Here is a 10,805-nt window from a genome sequence, read left to right on the forward strand (position 1 = left end):
AGCCTTTTTGGCTCGACATTTTGAATAAATTGATATTTGCAAAAAGAAAATTGTTGGAGCTGGACAGTAAAACATAAGTAACATTCACTCTTTTCTTTGGGGTAAAAATTAACATTCACTCGATGGTAAATAAATAGGGTTTACATTTTTTCTTTTCCTCTTTTTTTTGGGGGTGGGGGTGGGGGTGGGTTTCAGAAACAAGGGTTTACATTCTACCAGCTAACTCCTTCACATGGGAATTTGGCCAAGTTGATAAAGGTTTAAAAAATCGGATTCAATATGTTGAATTGATTTCAGCCATTATTTCTTTCATTTTCAAGGATTATCTAATTGGTTTTTTATTCTAACTGTAATATTTGCGAGCCTCCCCTCCCTTAAAAAAATAAAATAAAAACCTTGAATCGTCACGACTAATTTACAATTACTTCAATATTAATCACTATTTTAATTTTAGGAAAAAAATAAAAGGCTACCTGACAGTGTTGTGTTAGATACATGAGAAAATGGAACTAGACTGTGAAAAGACGCTAATGCCCTTATTCTACTTTCCCATGTGTCTGGTGTATGCAACAATATCAGATAATGTTCTCTAATTTTTTACTTTATCCAATTACTAACTTCTTTTACACTAGATGAAAAAAAAAAATTTGTTAAAGCTGTGTTTGATAGTCAGTATGTTATAGAAACAACATTTTGTGTCAAAATTAGAATTTTCCATTTTTGTGTCAAAAATCCGTTGTTGAAACGAAACTCAAATGTTGGAACATGATACATTTCTCATTTCTACCATTTTTTTTACCCGATTTGTTTAAAAAAAAACAAGAAAACGAATCATGAGTACTAAACAGAAGATTCCATTTTCTTGTTCCGATAAAACAAAAAATTACCAGAAACGTTTTTTTGGATGACTGCCAAACGCAGCCTAAACCTCACTTCATGCAGTCAATCGGCCGCTGTGAGGTGTCGGTTGAACTTTTGTGATTTTAGCAAAACTTAATCTTCTCTATATTGATAATTGACCAGAGAATGGAGGGATCTCATCAATGATGGTTATCCGTAGCCTTTCTTCCTTCCACGATCCTTCTCAGTTCTGAATGAATGTTTGGTTTGGACAGGAAAGACTTCGAAGAAAACGTGTTATGATCAGTCTTTGTATTGAAATTTTTCTTTTGTTTTTTCCTTCAGCTAGAGTTTAAAACACGTATTTCTCTACCTGAAAAAACGCGTGGTATTGATACTTGACCAGAGAATGGAGGGATCTCATCATTGATGGTTATCCGTAGCATTTCTTCCTTCCATGATCCTTCTCAGTTCCGAATGAATGTCTGATAAAAATCGTCTGTTTTTCTCATCCCTGTTTTTATTGTGTTTTGCTAATTGCAAAAGATGACACGTGTTCAATTTATCATCAACGGTCCAGATTAATTCGATAGGGTGAGGGTTATTACAATCTTGACCGTTCGCTTAAAGTAATACCACATGTCGTCTTCAGTAGGTAGCATAACAAGAAAAATAGGAATGAAGAAAAACATACGATTTTTTTCCATGAATGTTTGATTCGGACATGAAAGATTTCAAAGAAAACATGCTATGACCAATCTTTGTATTGAAATTTTTCTTTCGTTTTTTTCTTCAGCTAGAGTTTAAAACATGTATTTTTCTACCTAAACAAACACGTGGTATTGATACTTGACCAGAGAATAGAGGGATCTCATCAATGATGGTTATCCGTAGCCTTTCTTCCTTCCACGATCCTTCCCAGTTCTGAATGAATGTCGGCTTCGGAAAGGAAAAATTTCGAAGAAAACGTGTTGTGATCAGTTTTTGTATTGAAATTTTTGTTTGTCTTTTCCTTCAGCTAGAGTTTAAAACACGTATTCCTTTACCTGAAAAAGCGCGTGGTCAGTGTAGGGTTCAAATCAGTGTAAAAGCATCCCAGAATGGCAATTTCAAGAAATATTTCATTGTTTTAACCAAGCAACGATGGACCCATCTTCCATATACCCAATCCTCAATTCCATGTATCAAAACGCAGTACAAAGAGAGAGAGAGAGAGAGAGAGAGAGAACATGATTCTTCTATAGTCCATCTGCAGAAGAAGCTCAAGTTCCAAATCCATGGAGCTCCCTTTACTCTCTAGTTTCTCTTACTTCTTTTTGTTATTATTGTCGCTAGTTCTTCTCTCTCGAGCTCAACAAAGTTACCTTAATAACAAACAATTGGACTGCTACAACTACAACAATGACTCTGTTACCGGTGGGAATCTCTGTAATGGTCCTCAAAGATCTTGCATCTCCTATCTCACCTTCCGGTCACTCTATCCTTATGATACTGCAACTCCATCGCCTACCTCTTGAATGCTGATCCAACACTGATTGCCCAAAGTAATAACATCTCTGAGGTATACAAGATCCCTACAGACACCCTCATTATAGTTCCTGCAAATTGTTCATGTTCAGGTGAGTTCTATCAGCATAACGCCTCCTACAGGTTGGAAGATAAGCTTGAGACATATTTTACCGTGGCTAACAACACTTACAACGCCCTCACCACTTGCCAAGCCCTGATGAATCAGAATCCTTACGACAGTCGAAATCTTTCGGTGGGATTATCACTATTAGTCCCATTGAGATGTGCCTGCCCCACCAGGAACCAGACTTCCAGTGGTGTGAAGTTCTTGCTCACTTATCTGATTACATGGGGTGACTCTGTTTCTTCCATTGCTAAGATGTTCGGCACTGATGAACAGAGCATAAATGCGGCGAACGACTTGATGGCTGACCAAACGATATTCTCCTTAACGCCCATTATGGTTCCTCTTAAAACTGAGCCTGCAACAAACAAGTCTCCGAATCCATCCTTTGTCCCTGCCAGTGAAGGTAATCCTTTAAAATTGCAGAATGTGTTTCATCCTTCATTTCGCTAGTTGTTGATTGATACTAGTGTTCATAGGGCATTATATTGTAAATTAGTTAAAAAGATGTTAAGGATCCATTGTGTTCTTGTACCCAATGATAAGTTTGAATTGTTCTTGGATTATAAGCTCCAGGCATAAGCATAGGATCTACATCAATGGCAAAACCAGGCTGCCAGGAGAGGTGTGGGAACGTCAGCATACCGTACCCGTTTGGCATCGGGGATTATTGTTATTATAACAAGACGTACAGTATCCTATGCAACCATTCTAATTCTAATCCTGCGGTGCCCTTCCTGCAATACTTAGATCTCAAAGTTCTGGAATTCTTGCCTGATTTCAGTGTCCGTGTGGTCTATAATTCGGTGGCTTCAACATGCCGCGGGCATAGTAACAAAGACTTATCCATCAGTGTAGATTTCCCCTTTACCTTCTCCACCACCTACAACTATTTCACTGCTGTCGGATGTGATATCTCTGCCTCCTTTGCCCGCCGCAATGGCAAAAATGACACAGACACAGACACAGACGGCTGTATGTTGCTTTGCAACAGAACCCTGGATCCTATGAGTCCTAGTACTTATTGTGCAGGTCACACATGCTGCAAAAAACCCATTCCAAGCAGACTTAATATGTATGATGTAAAAGTCTTACACTTGGACACCTCTGGGGCATCCAATTCCTGCAGCATAGCTTTTCTTGCAGATAGAAACTTCTCTGAGTACAATCAGTTTGACCTATCCAGTAATATGAAGGAGCTCAATTCTGCTAGCTACCGTATTCCAGCAGTGCTGGATTGGGTGATAGAAAATGTCACATGTGAAGAAGCTCGCAAAGGAAGAGCTTTGGGTGATGGATGTGGCAAGAACACCAACTGTGTTGACTCCGATGATGGCCACGGATTCAAATGTCATTGCTCAGAAGGCTTCCAAGGGAATCCTTACCTGCATAATGGATGCAAAGGAAGTAAACCAGGGACTTCTGTTGTTGTGATTCTAATTTCAGGTATGGATTCTAACCTAATAAACATTTGCAGAATTATACATTCTAGGCATCAAAGATTGTGCTTATGATAGGAAGACATACCTTTTCTTCTATGAATAATTGTGGTTTTTTGTGACTCTTGCTGCAGGTATTGGAATAGCATTGACTTTGATAACTCTGATTGCTATCAGTCTCTGGTCGTACACCCAATTTGTGAAAAGACAGCAAATCCGACTAAAGCAGAAGTTTTTCAAGAAAAATGGTGGTTTACTATTACAGCAAGAGATCTCTTCACATGACTATAGTGTTGAAAATATCAAAATCTTTCCTATTGAAGAACTAGAAAGGGCAACAGATAACTTCAATCAAAGTCGAATCCTTGGCAATGGTGGCTTTGGTACAGTTTACAAAGGGATGCTATCAGATGGGAAGATAGTAGCCATAAAAAAGTCCAAAATAGTGGATGATAGCCAAATTGATCAATTCATTAATGAAGTTGTCATTCTTTCACAAATCAACCATAGAAACATAGTGAAGTTGTTTGGCTGTTGCCTAGAGACCCAAGTACCTTTACTAGTTTATGAGTTTGTCTTAAATGGAACCCTCTCCTACCATCTCCATGACGAAGGTCAAGCATCGTCTCTTTCATGGGAGAATCGCTTAAGAATTGCTACAGAAATTGCTGGAGCACTTGCCTACTTGCACTCTGCTGCTTCTAATCCTATCTATCATCGAGACATCAAGTCTACCAATATCCTCCTCGATGGAAACTATAGGGCTAAAGTTGCTGACTTTGGAATTTCAAGGACAGTACCCTTTGAAAAAACTCATTTAACTACACTTGTGCAAGGGACCTTTGGCTACTTGGATCCAGAGTATTTTCATACTGGGCAATTTACAGAGAAAAGCGATGTTTATAGCTTTGGAGTGGTTCTTCTGGAGATCTTGACTGCACAAAAGGCCATTTTTTTTAATGGTGACCAAGAAGAGAGAAGTTTAATTATGCATTTCGTATCATCAATGAAGGAGAATCGTTTATTTGAAGTTTTGGAAGCCAGAGTTATCCAGGAAGGGCACATGGAACAGCTTTTGGCTGTTTCCAAACTTGCAAAGAAATGTGTGAAAGTGAATGGAAAGAAAAGGCCGGGCATGAAAGAAGCAGCTGCAGTTCTTGAAGGATTAAGAAGCTTTCACGGACATCCAGATCGGTGAAATTTGTAAACCAGGACAGGTGCTTGATCTTTGAAGAAGATGCATTTAGCTACCCAGTTGATGAAACAGGATTCATTTATGATTCTTGGAATAATTACTGGTTTAGCAACTGCTGGTGTTCATGACAATCCTTATTAGTCTTCTTTCCTTTCAAGGAATTCCATTTTCAAATTAGTATTTGATAATATGATTATTTCTATTCAACACTGTTATTTCTCTGTATTTCCATCCAAAAACTAATGATCTATTATCTTGTCACGATTTCTGGTGAATGTTATCTATTCACAAGCTACAATGAGTTGGTAAGTGGCTGAAGACTGAAGCTATCCGCACAGTAACGAAAGTGGCTCAAGGTTTTAAAGTACTACTAAGAATTACCACAAAATTCCATCAAATGGTAGATTTGTAATTTTGAACCACTTCCTCATTTTTAGTAGTTACGCTAAAAAATCCCACAATCAGACAGGAATCTACCAGGCATATCGCATCTCGCCTGAGACAGCAACCGGAGAGCATCACTGGAGTTTCCACCACCTCTGTAAATAAGGGAAGCTTCAGCCCATCCTTTAATTTTCCCGCCTCCAATGATTCTCCGGACACCAGCCTCAAACTTGTTGCGGGCCACCGGCAAGGCCCTTACCTTTTCGGGACCGAAGGTTACGAACATTGAGATTCTGAGGGACAGGAGCTGATCGCTTCCCACGCCCACTGCGAGTTCCACGTTGCGGGACAGCCCCCTCTTGACCTTGATCCCCAACTGCTGTTTCTCCTGCAGGGGCAAGGGGGGGGGGAGGATTGACAAGAGTGGTAATGTCCTGGACGTCATCCCCGGTCTGTGTGGTCTCCCCACCGGGATTATCTCCATCATCTTCATCCTCTGCTGGATGGGAAACATACGCAACCGGCTCACCACCAAGGGCCACCAAGTAGTTCCGAAAAGTCTGGGCCTGCCTACGGTTCATTGTCTGATCAAAGTGCATAATCTTATGACGGAGGTATTGCAGTAGGAGATTTCTATTCTGTTGCACTTGACAGAAATTGAGAAGCGCGTGTTCACGCACCAGGCCACTGAATTTCTCGCACGTGAACTGGAGACCATACTCCTTAGGAGCGGGAATTTGGTTCTTCGCCTGAGCGTCCTCAACATACATCTGGTACGCTAAGTTGCCAATCTGAGTCACGACAGGCTCTTCAAAGTCAGACACAGGAATATACTCAGCAGCAACATCACGGAGCACCTGATCTCGCTCCAGTTCCACCCGACAAATTCGAGCCCTGGGATCTGCAATGCGGTTCTCGAAGATAATCATGTTCACCTTGACCTCTGTGGCATAGTCCTGCAACATAAGACCTGCAACATAAGACTCGCTACCTGTGCTAAAGTAGCATCTTCTGGAGTCTGAGCAACAGTGGCCCTCTTCTGAGCTTTAATCTGGCGGTGAACATTTGCCAGAGCGAGCTGTCCTGCGGGCGACTTCATCCAAGTGCAGAGCTGGACAAACTGATTCACTGTCATGTTAGTCGGATACCCGATTACTCCCGCCCGGGTGGCGGCGAGCAGAAGACCATCGAGAATGTTCAATCTCACATTCACTCACACAAGAGGTAAACACAAGCACACACACATAGAGACTTAGAAATACATGGTTCGGTCTTCCCAGAGAAGGAAGCCTAATCCATGGGGAAATTCCTCTTCTCAACTTAACTTGTTTGAGGAGGACTCTTTATCCTTAAATAGGGCTTTGTACAATGGTTGAGATAAGGATAAATCGGGAGGACGGTAATGTGTACAGTTTATATCTCTCCAAATACAGCTATCACAAGTAAACGCCTGATTCTCTACTATATTGGGAGGATTCCCTTCAATATTGAGAAGATTGGGTGCATCAGTTTGATTTCTTTCTCCATGAATCATACCAACATGAATCATACCAACATGATTCCCTACTATATTGAGAGAATTCCTTTTAATATTGGGAAGATTTGGTGCAACGGCTTGATCTCCTTCTCCATGAATCACGCCAACACTCCCACTCCAAGTTGGGGCGAAGATGTCTTCTAAGGTCAACTTGGATAACATGTCTTGAAATAATCCACCAAATAGAGCTTTGGTGAACATATCTGCGAGCTGATTTTTACTTGAAATGTATGGAGTCTCGATTATCTTAGCTTGAACCTTTTCCCGCACAAAATAACAATCAACTTCTATGTGCTTTGTTCTTTCATGAAAGACTGGGTTGGAAGCGATGTGTATGGCCGCTTGATTATCACAGAATAACTTCATAGGTTTTTGAACACCATTTAGACCAAGCTCTTGAATTAAAAGACGTAACCAAACCAGTTCACTAGCGGTAGATGCCATTGCTCTATATTCGGCTTCAACACTTGAGCGAGCTACCACAGTCTGCTTTTTACTTTTCCACGTAACAAGATTGCCTCCAACAAATGTACAAAAACCAGTGGTCGATCTTCTATCCATATGACACCCTGCCCAGTCTGCATCAGCATACCCAATAATTTCACTATGTCCATTTTCTTTCATCCATATTCCTCTGCCAGGACATGATTTCAAATATCGTAAGATGCCATCAACAAGATCCATATGTCCCTCAGTGGGAGAGTGCATAAATTGACTTGCATAGCTCACAACATATGTAATATCAGGCCTGGTAATAGTTAGGTAAATTAACCGACCTACAAGCCTTTGAAAACGACCACTATCAGAGAGAGGGGTATCTTTGTTGTCAAATTTGCTATTGTAATTCATGGGAGAGTTAACCGGTTTAGCTCCAAGTTTTCCGGTTTCTTTTAGAAGATCTAAGGTATACTTCCTTTGAGACATAAATAGCCCCTTACTTGATTGGGCAATTTCAATGCCAAGGAAGTATCTAAGTCTTCCCAAATCCTTAATGTCAAATTTTTTATTTAAATCCTGCTTGAGTTGGGCTATTCCTTGAAGGTTGCTACCAGTGATGACAATGTCATCGACGTACACAAGAACAACAACAGTTCCTTTTTCATTCCTCTTAACAAATAAGTTGGAGTCAGATTCACCCTTTTTAAAACCATTAGTTATGAGAGCTGAGCTTAGTTTCCCATACCAGGCACGAGGGGATTGCTTAAGGCCATAGATGGCTTTGTTAAGCTTACAAGCCAATCCTTCTTGATTCTCAAGAGCATGACCTGGAGGAATATCCATGTAAACTTCTTCTTCCAGGTCACCTTGTAAGAACGCATTTTTATCGTCCATTTGGAAAAGAGTCCAACCATAATTAACAGTGACGGACATTAGAACACGACCGGTGTTCATTTTGACTACAGGAGCAAATGTTTCCGTGTAGTCAATCCCATAGGTTTGGGTATATCCTTTGGCGACCAACCTCTCCTTGTATCTCTCTACTGTTCCATCACTTTTATGTTTGATTTTATATACCCATCGACACCCTACAGAGCGCTTTCCCTTGGGAAGACGAACAATGTTCCAAGTATGATTTTGATCAAAAGCTTTGAGCTCCTCATCCATAGCCATGACCCATGCAGGTGAGGTTTTAGCTTCAACAAAGCTACTAGGTTCCTTGTGAGCATCAACTTTAGTTAGAAATGCTCTGAATTCGGGTGCTATATTATCATAGCAAAGGGACGCCTGTATTGGGTAATAGGCGGTATGATAGGTAGAGAAATCTTGCAGTCTAACAGATGGCCTTAGCACCCGAGTGGATCTTCGAACAAGAGCCATAGATGCTGGAGAGATAGTTATTTCTTCCTCGATTTCCATAGTGCCTTGATTAGTAGGTGCAATAATTTCATGTGTTGCATCCCTTGGAGGAGTATCGGGTTGTTCTATTGCAACTGGCACAGGAGCAAATTCCACATCTAATTGGTTGTAGTCCTAATCACTATTCTCCCCCTGAAATTGATCCCTGTCAGGAAAAAACATAGTGGTTTCATCAAACTGAACATCACGAGAGATGAACACTTTTTGAGTGGTAGGATCAAAATATTTATATCCCTTCTTAAGAGAAGAGTATCCCAAAAAAATGCATTTGTGAGCACGACGATCCAATTTCCCACCATTTTGAGAATGTACGTAGCATATACTACCAAAAATTCGAAGATGAGAAATGTTAATCTGCCGGCCTAGAAGAACTTCCATAGGAGATTTAAAATTGAGAACTTTGCTAGGAAGCCTGTTAATCAGATAACAGCTTGTAAGTATTGCATCAGACCAGTAATTATTTGGAGCATTGGCATGGAACAAGAGAGCCCGAGTAACCTCAAGCAAATTGCGATTTTTTCTTTCAGCTATGCCATTTTGCTGAGGGGTTCCAACACAAGAGGTTTGGTGAATAATACCTTGGTCTTTAAGGAAGGCCTCAAATGGTCCATTGGTATACTCTGTTCCATTATCAGTGCGAAGCACTTGAATGTGAGTATCATATTGTGTGTGTACCATATGATAAAATTCTTTGAAAACATGGAAGACTTCACTTTTAGAAGTAAGCAGATATAACCATGTTGTCCGGGTTTTATCCTCAATAAATGTGACAAAGTATTTAAACCCGTCATGAGAATCCCCTGGAGCCCTCCCCCATACATCCGAATTCTTTGAAAACATGGAAGACTTCACTTTTAGAAGTAAGCAGATATAACCATGTTGTCCGGGTTTTATCCTCAATAAATGTGACAAAGTATTTAAACCCGTCATGAGAATCCCCTGGAGCCCTCCCCCATACATCCGAATTCTTTGAAAACATGGAAGACTTCACTTTTAGAAGTAAGCAGATATAACCATGTTGTCCGGGTTTTATCCTCAATAAATGTGACAAAGTATTTAAACCCGTCATGAGAATCCCCTGGAGCCCTCCCCCATACATCCGAATGAACTAAACCAAACAACTTATCAGAAATGATAGAACTATAAAAGAAAGGCAATCTACTTTACTTTGAATAATGACAGATATCACAATTATTGGAATTAAGGGAAAGGGAAGAATTCAAGGAGTGTAAAACACGGTCGGATGGATGACCCAATCTCCAATGCCAGAGTCTTGCCGTGGTTTCTTTATTTTGTCTTGCCACAAGAGCTGTTCCAGGAAAATCAAGAATATATAACCCATTTTGACAGCGACCTTCACCAATCTTCTTCTTTGATACTCTGTCCTGAAAGGTCACCTTTTGGGAAGAAAATATTACATCACAGTTCAAGTCTTTAGTCAATCTGCTCACAGACAAAAGATTAGAAGATAGTGCAGGCACAAGCAATCCATCACTTAATGTAGAGAATACATTAATCTTACCCAAGCCCTGAACTGGAACGTGGGTTCCATTGGCCACAGTAATGGGAGAGTATCCATGGTTATTACTTATGTGGGATAAAGCATGTGAGGTACAACACATATGATGTGTGGCCCCTGAATCAACTATAAAGAAATCTTTAGATTTTGCATTGAAGGTAAGAACATTACCAGAGTTTGAAGGGGTAGAACCAACATGTGTTGTAGCTGATCCATTACTTGTCTTAAGGAAGGTCTGTAACTGCAGAGCCAACTGTCCAAGTAGTTCTGGTGACACAGCATGAGATGCCATATTGGCTTCAACTCCCTCTTTGGCTTCAAGATTTTTCTCTTTATTGGGACGGAGGTGAGGATTAAGGACCCAACACCGATCTTTCGTATGACCATCTCGAGCACAGTGC

General features: G+C 40.4%; 1 protein-coding gene across 2 annotated transcripts; it reads left to right on the top strand.

Moving 5' to 3' along the window:
* The first annotated feature begins 2,036 nt into the window (after nucleotides 1-2,036).
* Nucleotides 2,037-5,332, top strand: LOC122061141 (wall-associated receptor kinase-like 1). Of its 2 annotated transcripts, none has more exons than XM_042624339.1 (3): nucleotides 2,037-2,879; nucleotides 3,044-3,919; nucleotides 4,047-5,332. In XM_042624339.1, exons 1-3 carry the CDS (start codon nucleotides 2,567-2,569, stop codon nucleotides 5,108-5,110), a joined length of 2,253 nt encoding a protein of 750 aa, XP_042480273.1. In that variant the 5' UTR covers nucleotides 2,037-2,566; the 3' UTR covers nucleotides 5,111-5,332. The 2 variants fall into 2 exon arrangements, with proteins under 2 accessions (XP_042480273.1, XP_042480274.1); XM_042624340.1 differs by having other exon boundaries at nucleotides 3,050-3,919.
* Nucleotides 5,333-10,805: the final 5,473 nt, after the last annotated feature.

Source organism: Macadamia integrifolia, chromosome 14 (assembly GCF_013358625.1).
Source record: "Macadamia integrifolia cultivar HAES 741 chromosome 14, SCU_Mint_v3, whole genome shotgun sequence".
Lineage (NCBI taxonomy): Eukaryota > Viridiplantae > Streptophyta > Magnoliopsida > Proteales > Proteaceae > Macadamia > Macadamia integrifolia.